Source organism: Pygoscelis adeliae, unplaced genomic scaffold, assembly GCF_000699105.1.
Source record: "Pygoscelis adeliae isolate BGI_AS28 unplaced genomic scaffold, ASM69910v1 Scaffold260, whole genome shotgun sequence".
NCBI lineage: Eukaryota > Metazoa > Chordata > Aves > Sphenisciformes > Spheniscidae > Pygoscelis > Pygoscelis adeliae.
In genome coordinates this window covers 698,547-715,133 of record NW_008824001.1, presented here as the reverse complement: position 1 = coordinate 715,133, position 16,587 = coordinate 698,547, and the positions used below count along the sequence as shown (strand labels likewise).

The window sequence follows — 16,587 nt, the reverse complement described above, 5'->3', positions numbered from 1 at the left end:
GGCAAACTTGCATGTCGAAGAAGAAAATGTCAGTTGACAACAGCAAAATAAAACAATAACAAAATAAAGACTGAATTGCCAGCTTAAAAAAACACAAGGGAAATCCTTTCTGCACTCAAACCTCATCCCATTTTGAGAGGGGAACTACCTCTCACCTGATCAAATTTCCTACTACAAGCGACTGCAAGACAATCTACTGATGACTGTGCAAAGTAAAACTTAGATGGGGCTATCATCTGGAGGAATTTTCTTGATGATCTTGACCATGACATTCTAGGTTAAAAAAAAAGGGTCATTTGGACTGAGGAGTAAGATATTATTTTACTCATTGCATACAGACTGTATCCCTGATTAAACTGTAAAAGTATGATAAGCCATTTTAAATGGACCTCTGGTATCACATACAAAATAATCAATGTAATGCATGTTTACAGAAGTGACATCCTTCTCAATCTTAATGTTTTTAATTCACTGTTAAAATATTAAATGGAATATTAAATTCAATCTGAAAATTGGATTACAAAAATGAATGAAATGTTCATATATTTTTATTTCAGCTTATATAACCTTGTTGGAATTGCTCATGCCTTTTAAAATAATCTATTACTTTATTCTCTCTTTTGTAATTCAACAAAAATATTTACACTATCTCTGAAGAAGCTGAGCACATAAAATTTCATTAGTTCGCAGTAATGAGGGGAGAAGTTGAGCACGTACAACTTGAATAGTTTGCAGTAACAGGGAGACCAGCTACAAATGAACGGACACAATAGTGAAAGGCTTTCTGGTCATGATAAATGACATATGAGCATCTTAAAACTTAAATACGAACCTATCTTAAAATCTAAAACACATCTAAAATAACCCTAAATTAATTGCATGTGATTTTTGAAGTTTTAAGTTCTGTGTTAGTTTGTATCAAGTTGTGTATTATTTGTATTCTAACTCAGAAGTTTCTTTGACAATAGTCCTTATGTTTGATCTGTTCCTTTTCAGACACTGTCCTGTTTAATTACACTCAGAAACGTGCAGTAAAAAACAAAATTAGAAGACACCCATGATGTCTTTACCTTTCTACCAAAGACACCATGAGCACTATGACCGTGCGTACCGCCATAAAGCACTGCAGTCCACTGTAAGCCAGTACCAAAAGGAAACAAAGAGCAAATCCGCGGTCTATGCTCAAGGATCTGCAGCTTACGCTAGGGGCTCTGCAGCTTATCGCCATGCATCTGCAGCAGACTTCAGCCTTGACTCTTCAGCAGCATATAGTCATGGCTCTTCAGCCTATGACCTTGAGTCGGCAGCCTACAGCTATGGATCTACAGCCTATGATCACTCTGCTGCACAAAGTAAAAGATCTGCTGCCTACAGTCTTGACTCTGAATCCCTCAGCAAGAGCTCAGCTGCCTACAGACATGGATCTGAATCCATCAACAAGCTGGCTGCAGCCTACAGGCTGGGATCTGAAGCCTACAGTCTCGGGTAAGTAAATCCGTCTTTGAAACAATATTCTGAAACAAATGTGTCCAACCACCTCCCATTGAAATCAATGGCAAAACTCTCCTCCTCCTCCACAGAAATTGTCTCTGTAACTTGGTGTTAATGTATTTTCCAGGCTTGGTGTTTTCCTTTGGCTTTGGCAATGGGAAGGACTGTGGTCAGCTTAGTTTGTTGGACTAATTCATGTGTGATGGTTGGATTGGCATAAGAAGAGCACTGGCAATGCTGTTGTGGCTGAAGGATGACATATTAACACTCCAAACTGGCTAGGCATGAGTTACCTCTCCTTCCAAGTTGTTTAGCCATATTAGTACAGCTGAATTTAATATGCAGTGTTGAGAGAGCTTTTTGTTTGAGGCTGGCTCTTATCTGTCCAGGTTAGAGCAGTAAAAAACTTAGGGCTGTTCACGCAATTTTGAGCTGACATGTCCATATATTGTTAAACAATTCTTCTTTGGCCTAATGGTTTCACTTTTGTGCTGAGTGATTCAAGAAATTGAAATTTCCACACTGTATATTGGTTGAGGCATACTATTTCCGAAGTAGGAATACCCTGAAGTGTTCATCTTGCACTAGAAGAGCAGCTATGCTTAGCTGCTATGTTTTTTGTTTAATTAAGATAATGAATATTGCTCAAGCAATTACGTTAGCAGAATATTTTAGATATCATAGTCTCATATTATTTGTATGTATCTCAGAGATTTACAGAAATTAGGGGAGTATTAAAGTAAGATTAGAGCAGCTGTTAGCAATGGAGGAAATGATCAACAAATTATAGCCCAAAACACCTGCTCGCTGTTATATTAATATAAAATTTAGAGTATTATTAGCAGAACTGATCAAGACTTGTCCACCAGAAAATTTAAATTTTGAAAACTGAATGTCCTCCAAGAATTGTGGATAAAGATGGAATTTTGGCCAAAACTACTGAGGGAAAGACTACCTGTATGTACCACAGTGAACAATAGCTTGTGATTACAGCCTTCACTTGGCTTTCAGGAAGTTCAGGGTCAAGTCTCTACTTGCCAGGGCCTGTTCAGGAATTTGAACTTCAGGCTGTTAGATCCCAGATGAATGACTTGGCTACTTGACTGTCTTGGTGCTGGGTGATATCCAGTCTTTGCTGTCGAAACAATTTCACTGTGCAAATAATTAACCACTGAGTGGAGCAGTGAGAAGCTCATTTATAATCTGCTGATGAAGGGAAGCAAACTGGAGATGTTGGGACTGAAGGATATGTTTCCAGAGAGAGTTGAGTAGGAGAAGATATCCCAAATTTCTGCCGTGATGCAGCTGTGCCTACACGCTGTTACTGACCCTAACCCAAAGCCAGCTCCTTCTTATAGAAAATGTTCCCATAAGAAATGGGAACATTTCTTGACGCTTCAAAAAATGATTGTAAAAAAACCTGCTTCCAAGTCCCAGTTACAAACACTTCAGTGACTCTGGTTTGTCAGATGGGTTTCTTCTGAAACCTGTATATTCTCACCGAGAAGAACTCTAACATCAGCAAAGTGACATTTAAAGGAAATGGAATTGCTTAATTGGGAAAGAACTTAAAACATTTCCAGGTTTCCTGAGGTTTTGTTCAAGATAATAGCTTTTGTTTTAAAAGAGTATATTTTACTATATACTACTACTCTGTAGTACAAGAGTTGCCAGCATATTGATATACTATCCTGGTAATCAGAGATAAGAATGTCTCAGCTGTAACCTCTTTTTTTCTGTGATCCTGTCCTTGCATTGGAGGTTTGAGAAACTCAGTGCTGCTATGTAAGACTAGGACTCAGGAGATTAGATCTACGCGATTTAAATCTCTTTTGCACAAAACTTAATAAATACATGAGAGAATACAGTTCTGAATGACAATCTCAATATTTAACCAATTTTATGGTTAATATGGCCTCTATGTTGGTATTTATTTGGTTTTTGCAGCCCATTTTGTTGCAATTTGCAAGAGATAAAGTAGAACAAATAATGTGACTATACGGTTAAATGTAGTACCAATTTGAAGTAATTCTTTCCAAGTTTGTACTGTCTTCTCCAGATAGCCCAAAACACTTTAAAGGATAATGTGGAGACAAAAAGTGTTACTAGAATTAATTGGGCAAATCAAAGACTTTATGTTTTCATCTGTATGAAAGGAATGGTGTAGCAAAAAAGAAAATGAGTCTTCAAACTCTTTCATTTTTCAAAAAGTAGAAAGGGCCTTGAAATGCTGTATCTAAATGACCTACAACAGTAGTGGTTGCTTGAAACTTGAATGGACACACAAATCCAAATCCAGATAAAAATCTTCTGCTAACAATTAATTATTGCATATCACTGGATTTTAACATCAAATATACATTTATGTATAATGGATATAGTTTTGTGGATAAACCCCATTAAGCCCAACAGGAAAAGTATACTATTCAAATACTCAGCTTTTATTCAGGTCACTTCTTATTTTCATCTAAATTAGCTTCTGCTAAACTTTACTATACTTGCAAAATTTAAGTCTCATCTTTTTCTGTAGCCACTGTACAGAAGAGAGTGTTCATAAAACAACAGTGCTGACATGCAGTTAGTGCTATGTGAGGAATTTATCACGGGAAAACAGTGGAGAAGGACTAGGGACTAGGTAACCTGCAAGACCTTGACCTGAACCTAGTTCTCTGATGTTGAAGCCTCTCTTGAGTGGAAAACATGCCCAGAGCATGGACATAGACAGCTTGAAGGAGCTGCAGCTTGCTTTTTCATGAGGACAAAAAAGTCTCCGTTTGCAAGTGGGCTGTCCCTTCCCCACATTTCAAGTCTTCTTCACACCATGACAGCTTGAAGAAGTGAAAGGAGAGAAATGAAAACTGACCAAACCAAGTAACGGAAGCTTGCAGCTTTGCTGGTTACAGTTTGCCAAAGCTGCAAAACCCTGGGCTCCTAAAAGAAAGCGAGTCTCATCATGTAGAGGTTGCCACTTCACACCTAGCCCTCCCTGCCAGCTCGCGGGGCCCTTTCTAGCCGTACACTGCTTCTTTGGTCTCTGCAGAGCCAGGAGGAGCGGGGTGTGCTGCTTCCCCGGAGGAGCGGGCAGGGTCTGTACAGGTGAGGGGTGGAGGCTCTCTCCCAAAAGCCATAATTGTGGCCACCCGCCCTCTTCCCTGTCCCATCCTCAGGGGCCACTGGCAGGTTGGCTCCTGTGGGAGAAGCTTCTTCCCGCAGCACCGCTCCATCCTCCATGTGCTTCTCAGAAGCTTTGAGTCAGGTCTGCCAAAGCTGCTTATAGCACTACAGGCCTGTCAAACAGGACTGCTGGATTAAACCCGTTTACCTCTTTTTTTGGAAGCTCAGTCATTTGCCTTGGCTCAAACTTTCACTGCTTTTCCATGTGTTATTTTCCTGGCCAGCAGCATCAGAAAATCCCATTGTATCACAGACAGGTTATCTGCCACCAAATGGGCCAGAGACTTGCTTAGAGAGAAAACAGAAGTTATTGGTGTGGCTCAGGCATTTGCAGATATTTTGCAGATCAAGTGAAATAGCAAAGAAGACATGGCATAGTTCAGGTGAACCAAGCAATCAGAGGGGAGATGCCTTACTAACTTACAATTAATTAGGTTGCCAGACAGTAAGAGCGAATGCTCTTCTGAGCAATATTGTAACCAGGATCGGGACAGGGCTGAGTAAATAATACACTTTAAGAAACATGAGAAGACCATGATCTTGGCACTGCTCATCCTTTGGTTTATTATAGGTGAGGGTTAAGAAGGTGGCTTCCAAATGTCATAGCCAAGCATGGAAACTGTTTTAATGAGACCTGCTATGTGGAAACAATTCCCCTTTAAAAAAATTTGTTGTGGAAGCTGTGTTAGGGAACAGCGTGGTTATTGCCAGCAATATCGCCTGGGCCTGTGACAAATCTGCCAGCAACTTAAAATTTATATAGTCACCGGAGAGCGCCTCTCATCTTTAGAGGCTGGCTTTAAAGAACTCTCTTCTGAAAATCTTTTTTTTTTTTTCCTGTAACTGGGTTTGCCAATCCACTATCTCCTCTTTACAGTGAGTGAATTCAAACATTACATATTAGGAAAGAAGCAGCTGCTAGAAAGAGAGCCTGGAAAATGCCTCTTGGCTAATGGAGCTCCTCCAGCAGGTACAGCTGGTACAGCCATTGTGTATACCAAATGCATCCCTTTCTGCTGTCAGAATAAATTGAGAGAGACACGTAACAAAAGCATGATAAGGACAAGATACATGATTTTCTTGAAGTGTAAAAGAGCTTACAAGTGCCTTTTCATGCAGGGGTGGAATAACTAAGGAATAGGGTGTTGTGGTCCATTCCTAGAACACATTTCTACATCCACTGGGTGCAGACACTCTTTTTTGTGGGGTGGGAAACCTGTCCCTTCAGGCACAGAAACAAGGGCAAGTGCCAACATATTGAAGTATATTTCTATCTGAGAATAAGACATCAAAACAAAACCTCTGTCTGGGAGTTTCAGAGGCCCTGCACAGTGTTGTTGTCTTTAGTTCCTCTGTTGGGCTGGAGGGAAAAACTGATAGTGTCTATCTGTTTTTTACATCTCTACAGGACAATGCCTGTGCCTTTAGTATTTGCAGTCACGCAACTCCCAATTCAGTGACTCTACTAAGAAAGTAGGAAAATGCTGGTGTTGATATTTTAAGATGCCGAAAACCATCAAGAAATGAGGACAGTAGGCTTGGGTCACCAACCTTGATAAGGCAGTACAGATAGTATCTGACCTGGAAAAAAACATACATACACTAGCTGGGCATATCAAATGAGGCTGAAAGCTGTTAAAAGGTCATGGTACTGTTCCTCCCTGTGAAACTAGAGAGCAATGATACCCTGCTCCTTCTCCTCTGGGGAGATTCTGTTCCACATATCAGGTAAAGGTTGGAACATTTTAAAATAAAGGGCAATATTTCAGAATCCGGTTCAAGAAAGCAGAGTCCTCCTTTGGGCTACCTAAATAATGGTTGTAGGCAGGGTTTAGTTTTTGTGTTGCACAGGAAGAAATAGTAATAACAAAAAAGGAAAACAGGGAAATAAATCTCATGATAGAAATAGCGATCAATTTGTTTTCCCATGCAAAGAGCTCCATCTGAATATGCATTTCCACTAGTGTCCATATAGCTCTGCCTGAATGGAAGCAAATGGTAAGAGGATTTGGAAAGTAGAAACATTTTCTGCTGCTTCAAATTTATTCATCTCAGCTTTTGGTTTATGCAGTGCAATTCTAAAAAAGATTTTGGAGTGACTCCGGATACCTCTCTGAAAACACCAGCTGGATGCTCTGATGTGGTCATGAGGGAATTTAGAAATTTAGGAACAGCTGTGAGAGAAAGTGAAAATAAAACAGAAAGCATATTGTGTCAGTGTGTTAATCCAAGGTATGCTCATAGCTGAAATACTAGGTGCAGTTCTGATCATCTCAAAAAGTACAGTATGAAACTAGAAAAGGGTCAGATATCAGCAAGGAGGGTAGTGGGAGGCGTGGAATACCTTCTGTCGGGAGAAGGCAAGACACTGGGGTTCTTACCTTGGGAAGGAGGCAAATGTGGGCATGTAACGTTAATGTATAAAATAGGGAAACATGTGCAGAGCGTGAACAAGGAATGATTTTTCACACAGAGCGGCATGTAAGCACAAAAGAGATTATAAAGTGGCAGATTAAAACAGGTTCAAAAGAAAGTGCCATTTTCATATATAAATAAATTGTAAGCTCACTGCTACAGCCAAGATGCAACCTCTGGCTCAGGATGTCCCTAGACCTTTGCTTGAAACCAAAAGGATTTATCAAGGGAGGTATTTCTCTATATAAACTTTCTTTTTACCTGCTCTTGACCATTACTGGAACAGGAAACTGGTCTAAAAACACCATTGGCATTATTCAGTGAAACACTTCTCACCGGGGCCTTGCTTAGTACAGGTCAAATTTCTGGAAGAGCAAATGACTGAAGTAAATTGGTCAGAGCATTGTGTTAGCAATCTGATAACAGCAGACAATTACAGGATCCACATGGATCCATTATTCAGCTCACAGTTATCTGCGCTTTTGATAGTCGAGCGCTCCCTCTTCTGTACCACTACAAAGTATTGGGACCCAAGCCTTGCTCTTAGAAGACAGCGCAACAACTCTCACTGCAGCTGCCCCTTCTAGAGAAAGAAGAGACAAAAAGGCATCTAGAAAGGTGCTTTTCTGGTCCTGAGCACACAAGGGCCGACCAAAGGATGCAATAACATGAAGGATCCAAGGGTAGTAATCCAGAAAATAATCAGGTGGCTGTAGCAGTGCCTCAATCAAGAGACAGGCTGTTTAGAAAACTCGGAAGAGAGTGGGGAAAAAAGTCCCAGTTCCATCCCTGTTTCTCAGGCTCCATTGTGATGGAGATCTCTGGCATTAATCTGAAGGATTTGGGGGATATTTTCATAAAGCCAGCTGTGGAAGGCAGAAAAAAATGTGAGATATTCAACTACAAACACTTGGAGTGTTTGACTGAAAAAACAACCATCAAACAAACAGAACCTACAGCAATTTATTCTTTCCTTTTCAAATAATTTTAGGGAGTTATAAGTGAAAGATAGGGGAGGGAAAAATGTAGGAAAGACATCAACAAAAGGCCTAGCAGAGAGTGATGGGAACTGTTATGTACGCTCCCCATTAATTCCCTACATGAGTGTGTAATCTGGACCTTAACTGAAAACTAAACTGACAGGACAGCCAAATTCTCCTTTAGGAACAAAGAGCTAGTCTGGATTTAACAGTGCTGAAAACTCCTGAGCTGAAATTTTCACCACATTTCATCTACTTTTATGAAAATAGAAACTTCTTGACATTTAAACTGAAGTTCAAATGATACTGTGATCCTTCTCAATCTAGAAACAATCAGGAGTCAAGTGGCCTCCTAAAGGGTTCAGCCTAAAGCCCCCAGGAAATCTGATGGCAGTCGGAGTAAAAATTCCAGGTTTGTCCCATTTTAAAATAGGACAGGAATAAAAGTCACCTGCTAAGTAAAGAACTGCAGCTCCTTACAGACTATAGTTCAATTATGAAAAATAATGAAAATACTTTGCCTTTGATGTTTCTCACTACTTACTTGATGATGAGTTCTCCCGATGCATTTGTGGTCGACCGTAGTGATTGTACCATATTGTTGCCCAACACAGGAGTGAGGCCATTGCATACCCTGTTTCACTCTGTCTCTTCCTTTTTATTTTACTCTGCCTGGACTGTTCCCAAGTGTTTTCTGCTTGGATTTCTGTCCCTAAAGCTGGATCCACCTCCCTTGGACTCCCTCCCTGGCTGCCTTGGGCAGTGCCTGGCATCAGACCCTGAAGCAGACAGCATCTCTTTCCTGTAGACTTAGTCTGTGCCTTGGCTGACCCAGTGGTGCCTGACGTGGTAAACCCTTGGCCCCAGTCCTTCGGTGTGTGCCACAGCCCCTCTCTGGCTGTGCTTTTGTTTTCATGGAAACCAGGATACAGGGGGAGGAGGAAGGAAGGAGAACTGGTGCATGGTTGCTTTTACCCCCTGTAAAACTTACTGCCCCTTCTTGGCAGTGGTGCTGTAGGCTCGGTGATGGTGGCTATAAAGTGCACACCCGGGGAACACAGAGGAGAGGGCTGCCTCACCGCAATGCCAGGCGAGCTGAATACAGTCGAGTCTGATGAGATGGGGACTAAGCAGAAAGGAAGGGAAACACTGACGGTGCTGGGAGTGGCATGGCAAAGAGATGAGGGCTGGAAAGCAGATGTGAAGTTCAGGCAAGGAACTAGATGGAGAAGGAGAAGAGATGACAGTAAGAAAGCCTTTAAGAGAGCTAGAGGAGACTGATTTAACAGGCACTGGGTAGGGAGAGAACTCGGTCTGAGCAAAGGGACGGGCACAAAGAAACGAAGGAAGGAAAGATGGGAGAATGAAACTGGACCCATGTGATCTCACACGCACAGTCTCACATGGATAGATTATTAACACATATTTTGGAAATCAAGTGCTCTTCCTGGTATGACTTGTGTTGGTGGCACCTCTGGAGCTTGGTACTTTTGCAGGGCTGCAGCCTAAGGTAAACATTAGCCCAAGTATGTATCTGTAATCTTACACAGGTATAACATTCTCAGGGCCCCAGTGCTAGCATGAGTTTTGATTATATGTGTATAGCATGCTGCGTGGAGACACCAGTGTAAGCTACCCAGGGTATGGGAAGCAGGTTAGCCATGTTAGTGGTACATGTCCAGGCTAACGAGCCTTGCTGAAAAAACACATGCCTTAATTCTGCTCCTGTATCTGTGCACCTAAGTGGTAAGCGTATACTGTATAGACAAATCTCCAGACCAGAAGCAGACTCACATATGATTTCCCTTGGCGATGTTGAGACAGAGATGAATAGACACTTTGGGGATTTATAAAAGGCTGACAGCTAATTAGGATATTCCATAGATCTGGGAGTTAGAGATGTGCTGCATTGGGAAAGGAGGACAGAGGTATTTGGAGCTTTGTTAACACAATTTGTAACCATGTTAAAAATGAACCCAAAATGACTGCCTCAGATATGCTTCACACTCTTCAGAATCCCTCCCAGGCTGGTGGGGAGGGGAAGCCTTCCCTTTGGTTTGCTCTTCTTTCTTTCCACTCACTCTCTGTTTATCTGTGCTATGTTAAATGGTTTTACTTCACTCAGCTCGCCACTTTCAATGGATTGGGGTGGTATGGGACAGCAGTGGGAACGGCAACACTGGTTACTGAGCAATACGCTGCCCTACAATTTCTGTAGAGAGACTTAAATGCATTATTACTTTGAATATAATTGCACACCAGTATTTCGGTTGGGGACCAGACAATTTCAGGACTGTAAATTTTGGAAAAGTAGATGTTATGAGTTCAGATACAAGCTTCAAAATTACTCGGTAGTCTCAGTGACTGCAGGATCTGCCAAAACTGGGTGTACAAAGCCTCCAAATCCCAAACCAAGAAGCTATTAAATGTGCATTGCTATCAGGTATATTATTTAGTATCTCTATTTAGATTTAATATCAAGGGGCATCAGTGTTATATTTGTAATGACGAGTGTCAAAAGTGCATTTAGTTATGTGTTTAATAAGTCTGAAGCCATGGCTATTAAAAATGATATTTTCTTGCTTATCAAACAAGAAAGCAAAAATTTTTAGTACTTTAATCTTATTTTGGAGTGTTTCTTAACAGCTTTTTTTTCTGAATTTAACAATATTATTTTTATTTCAGACTGAAAGATTCCAGTTTAATGATTGAAGACCAATCCTATAAGATGAGTCCCAAAGCAAAGAGAGCAAAACAGAATTTGTTATCTGAGGACAAAGAGAATGAAGACATAGACTACTCAGTGCCCATATTCACAGGACGGTACGTTCGTTTTCCTTTTGTTTGGTATCTTATTTCTGACATTTTATTAATAAATTATAAAATAACAAATCCATTAATCTTTTTTTACACTCATGGATCTCAAGCTGATAGTTTTCACATGAGTGATAAAAAGATAAAGAGAAGTCAACTGACTGGCAGAAAATCAGACGTTGATCATCCAGAGCCAGGACAAATGAACCTAGGTGTCTGGACTTTGATTTGAACGCATTGCCAGGGCCACTTTCTATGAAATCAAGATATAATTATAACTCTGCTTATTGGGAACTGGACGAGCAGGTTGTCCACATTATTTAGCTTATTCTTTTGGTTTCAAGACTTGTTCTGTAGTTCAGTGTCTCTTACCAAGCATTAAACATAGAAACAATGAAATTATGTGCTAATGTTTTGTCCTGGCACAGGGAAAACCTGGAATGAAACCAAATAATTTCTCAAATCCATCATAATGATTCATACTGATCTCACGTGTTGGTGGTATTTATTGCGTGGTTACTACTGATGTAATACATCTTACTGCAGCAATGTCCTCAGTAAAGCTGAATGTGAACTTTATCTGGAAGCCAGAACCAATGTGAGCAAGTAGGCTCCCCTGCCCTTTTTGGGGTACGGCATACTGATTTTATTAGGAGTCTCCGGCAGTTCGAGCATAGTCACCTGTTCAGATTAATACATACCAAGGTGTGGTGTGGAAAACTGGTTCCTGATTGGAGGCCAGGAGAAAAATTTCTCGCCCACCTGCAGTTGAACAGAAACCTTCCTTTGACTTGCCTTTCTTCTGCAGCACAGCATTTTTCATGGGACACTTCCAAGCTGTTTCTGGGAGCCAGTGCTTTTCTGTCTACTGCTTAACCAACACCCAGTGTCACATCTGCTTTGTGTCCAAACTTGTGCTTTCATGTGAAACTGAGTTCCACCTTGTCAGTGGGAGATGTTATTGCTTTGGCCTTTTGAGCGTTTGTGATGTTTTGTGATGAGACCAGCAGTTTTGCTTTTTATTAATTCTCTCCCACTATCCCAGAGTAATTTTTTTCTCACCCCTTGTACATTTATGTGTTGGATTCACTTTGTTTGATCCAACCAACGTTCAGAAGCACACACTGTTGCCTTTTTAAACCATTGCTTTGGAGTTTCAGCAATAACTTCTGTGACAGAAATACATAAATATGTCTCACACAAAACATATTGTGGTAACATATTTTCAAGGCTTCTCACTAGCTTTGTGTCTCACCCGGTGTTTCTGCTTACATAGCAGTAGATTTGCAGTTCACCATCATCTGTCTCCCATGCCCTCAAGCACAAATATCCTCCCTTTTTATTGTGTCTTGAGTCTACAAAAATAAAATTTATAGTGTTGGTCAATAGCTGAAAATCATGACTGATGGCTAGTATTCTTGGATGATGATCTTAGCTTTTTTACAGGCCCCTGTGATCTTAACACATCATGTTAACATCTTAACAAATCTTAACAAATCATCTTTTTTTATTTTACATTTTTGTAAAATGCATACAGTAATATCTAACTCAGTGTGATGGTGTATAGCTTCATTTATTTGTGTCTGTGCAATACTTTGGGATCCTACATTAAAAGATTCTGTCAGATTCTTACATCATTGTTACTATTCTTATTCTTCTTCTTCCTGTTGTTGGTATCAATCTTACTTTTTGCACATGGCAACTCAGGAAGTTGTGTGCGCTTTTGTGCCACTGAAATGACCCAAATAGGTTTTCTTTTTTAATTAGTTAAAAAATATAAAAAGGGCATATGATGATTGTTAGGGTGCCCAACATGGTTGGGGTATCTGTTTTAGGCTTTTTTTCTGTTGGCGTCATGTTCATGACCGCATGCCAAGATTGCAGAAGTTGCGTGCCACATTCCTGTCAGATACTTATTTTTGTTTGAAGGATAACAGCTGAAGCCCATTGAACCATGTGCATGTTATATGTCATTCCCAAATTCCCCTGTGAAATTGATGTGTTGTTTCCCATGGGCAGATAGGTTTTACAAGGAATAGTTATTTATAAAGGTCAGCTCTCCATGGGTTCATCAGAGCTGTTGCCTGTGCTGCTGGACGACCTTCAGCGCCGTTATTGCCATTATTTGGTTCTATTTCGGAGCCCTCAGGTTCTGCTGTAAAAACCTCCCTTACTCAGATTATTCACTTCACAACTGTTCTTCTTAAACACCTAGCCTAATTCTTGCAAGATAAAATTAAGGACAGCCAGCCAGTATTCTAGATAATAAAACACCCAGAGCTTGATTTAATGCCATAGGTGCTAAAGATATTGGATGTGGCTCGTGGAACTATTTGCAAACACTAATAAGCCTACGCCAAAGGACTGCAGATGGCAGATACCCTTTAAATAATATTTTGTGTGTGCTATTTGGGGTTTGATCCCGTTGTTTCTGTTTGAAAAGTGTTTTCTACTGAAACCCCTGAGACTTGACTGCAGAATCAATTCTTAAATGATACTGTATGCTGTTTCTGATGCATTCATCATTTCAGGGAACATGTTTCTCTTTGATCTGGGAAGATTATAACAGGAAGAAATGATTAGCAAATCTAAATATTTAATATTGTTGATCAAAAACATGTGGGGACCGCTACTGCAGATGACTCGGCTGAGTCCTACATTAGTCTGAGGATGTTCATCAGCTCCCAGAAGATGCTTTATGCCTGAGGAGTGGGTCCATACTGTGAAGTTGCTGAGGTCTTAACTACTGTAATTAAGGAGGAAATAATGTCAGCTTGCCTTTGAAGTAAAATGCCACTGATTCATTTAAACTGAATGTAGATAGCTACATTCATATTCATTAAACTGAGTTTTCAAAATTGTCCTTAAATATCTCTGCCATATATCTGCAGCTTCAGATGATATTTGTGGGGGGAGCTGATGTGCCTAAGTGAAGGGAAACAATCATCCCACTGATACTTTTAAGGACCATCCTGTTAAAGCAGCCTGAAACACAGAAAGTTCAAGGCAGAGTTTGAAAGCATGAGGGAGGTTATGCTGTTAAGTAAGTTTTTTAGTCTTCTGAGCAATTTTTATGCGTAATTAAGTTTACAGCACATTCCACTTCTTGGCTGTCTTGCATCTCACCAAACTGACTTCACAGCCCAAAGATAAGGGGCTGAACAGTTAATTACGGGCTTGAATTCAAATTTTCTTGAGTGTTGAGATGTGCTATCAAACGTATAATATTAGCAATCTTAAAGAAAACAGAAAAAATAATTCTTCCTAATCTTTTTGCTTTGTAGCAGTAGTAAGCATTTTACAATAAAATAGTGAGGCTTGAGTGCATTCTGGAAGTAAACAGATGCTGCTTTCTCTATAGTGCTTGCAAGATGGCACTTAAGGAGAACTTAAACAGAACCTCTTTTCAGTGTGCCATCTAATGTTATCCTAAAGTAACTAAAGTCAGCAGAAGATATTAATGCTTCTCCTTAAGTCAAGGAACTCTCATTGTATATGCACTACTATAGCAGCTATCATGTCCTGACAGTGCCAAAACAATATGGCTGCAACGGTACTTCCACATGTGCATATGGAAACAGGATTGGACCCATTGAGAGTAACCATTCTTTGCATCTCACCTCTGTAGAAAGCCTGAGGAGGATGCTTCAAGAAAATCCTTAATCATCTTCTTGAAAACATTTGGAAGAACAGTCACCCTACAAACATTACAGGACTGAATTTTCTATGAATGAAGAGAACTTTTAGTGATATACAGTAATGTGGCTTTTTGTTTAAATGACAAATGAGGACGTTATTATACAGCTACAATTATCTCCTGCCCCTTTGGTAGTGTTACTATGAATGCTGCAGCCATAAGTCAATAACTGAAGATCTGTGGGTATGCCTTACAGTAATCTTTATAGCAATGGAGATATAAAACCAGAGCAGGAAAATGGTTAAACTGAAAATGTGTATGGCACAGTTATACAGAGAGGCACTGAAAACGGCCATGACTTTAGACAGCGAAATAGTCATTCTGCAGTACCCTTCTATGTTTCTGCTTTGAATACATATAAGTCTGTAATAGCAGAAATATGTTATGAAAGAGTGTTTTTATAGAAATTATAAATGGAATATGTTCTCAGCATCTTCCGATGGGATTCTGCTTTTTAAAAATTCTTTCAGAGAAGTGAGTATCAGTGGGATCACAGACACGGAAGAAGAAAGAATTAAAGAAAGTGCTGCATATGTTGCCAAGAGGAACCTTTTTGCCACAGGTGAAGGAGTTAGTGCCAGCAAAGTGGCCAAGTCAACTTCTGAAGAGGAACATCATGAAAAAAAATCAAGGAAAGTAGCGATCCGGGAGTCTGCTGAACGTGTGGCCCTGAAGAAAACGGTAAAAGAATAGAAATGAACACCTAGGCTGTAAACAGCGTGGGTCTTTTTTGTTTGGTGTTTGTAAAGTGCCTAGCACAACAAGGCCCTGGCTTACACCATGGGCAATCACAATAGTGGTAGTAAAAAACCAAAGTATTTTCAATGGAAATCTTTTCAATGACTTAAAGTCTTGTTATCTTGGTGTCAGGTGGATAAGAAAAGAGGTACTGTGCCTTTTTTAGGAATGCTTCTGTTGTGCTGGGAGAAAGGGAGAGAGAACGGGGCTGGGGAATGCTCTTTGGTCATGCCCACACCTAGTTAAATGGCACAGCATCCTTCACCTGGACGATGAGGCAGCTGCTGGGCAGAGAAGAAAGGTGCCAATGTATGTATCTTGCCAATAAGAAGGTGATGGGGTAATTTCTGGATTTTTATGGCCTGGGAACAAGTTTGTCCAAAGTGTTTAACCCAGAGTTTTAATCACAGGGTGTAAATTAGGGAGGGAATTGTCGAAGACATCTGGAATGGAATCTCTAATTGTGGATAGCTTTGATATTATTGTGCAACTTCTTAAAAAATAATACTCAGAGCATAGTTACAAATATGTTATGACCAGACTGGCAGAATATATCAAGTGCAAATATATTTCATTTAGCAGATTTAGTAATGTTTTGAGCAGAAGAATTGGTGATATGCTTATAAAATATCCTCAGGACATGAGTTTGGAAAGGGTGTAAGCACTTTGAAGGACAAGGTAAAAATTCAAAATCATCTCAAAAATTGAGAAACAGTGAAGGTGAAATTTGATAACAACCAATGGAAATTACTACACACAGAAGGAAAAGAACAAGGAAATGAGGAATACCTGGCTAGGTAGAAGTACCTGAGGATCTGGGAGTTATAACAGGTCACAAGTTTAATGCCAGTCAATTTAATGTCAGTCATTGTTGTATAAAAACAAATGCCACTCTAGAGTGTGTTAACAAAAGTATTGTCATTAAAACATAGGGGGCAATTATTTAATTGTGTTGGAGACTGTTGCACCTCTGATAATGAGTAGTTACTGTTTTATGAACGTTGAGGACAAGTAGAACCTGTCCAGAACTGAGAAACAACAATTGCAAGGAAAATTGGTATTGTGCAGTTTATAAAAGACTGAGAGGATTATGAAAGCTGTCTTCTTTTAATAACCTTAATACAGGGACCTGTAATTCTCCATATATGTGAAAGTTAGGGCAGAAAATAAATAGTTTAGTTTGCATAAAGCAAGATTTATAGTATATTAGGAATTTTTTCCCAGCTCTGTGAATAGCCAAGCAGTTGAAACAGTTACCCTGGGAGGATGAAAGATCCC

At 39.9% G+C, this 16,587-nt stretch overlaps 1 protein-coding gene across 1 annotated transcript in view; it reads left to right on the top strand.

Moving 5' to 3' along the window:
* The first annotated feature begins 996 nt into the window (after positions 1 to 996).
* LOC103917816 (M-protein, striated muscle-like) overlaps positions 997 to 16,587 on the top strand; it is a 70,389-nt gene continuing 54,798 nt past the window's right edge. Inside the window, 4 exon segments of the mRNA XM_009325014.1 lie at positions 997 to 1,463; positions 1,466 to 1,485; positions 10,746 to 10,883; positions 15,042 to 15,252. Of these exon segments, the coding sequence (XP_009323289.1) occupies positions 1,179 to 1,463; positions 1,466 to 1,485; positions 10,746 to 10,883; positions 15,042 to 15,252 (654 nt within the window). The 5' untranslated portion in view covers positions 997 to 1,178.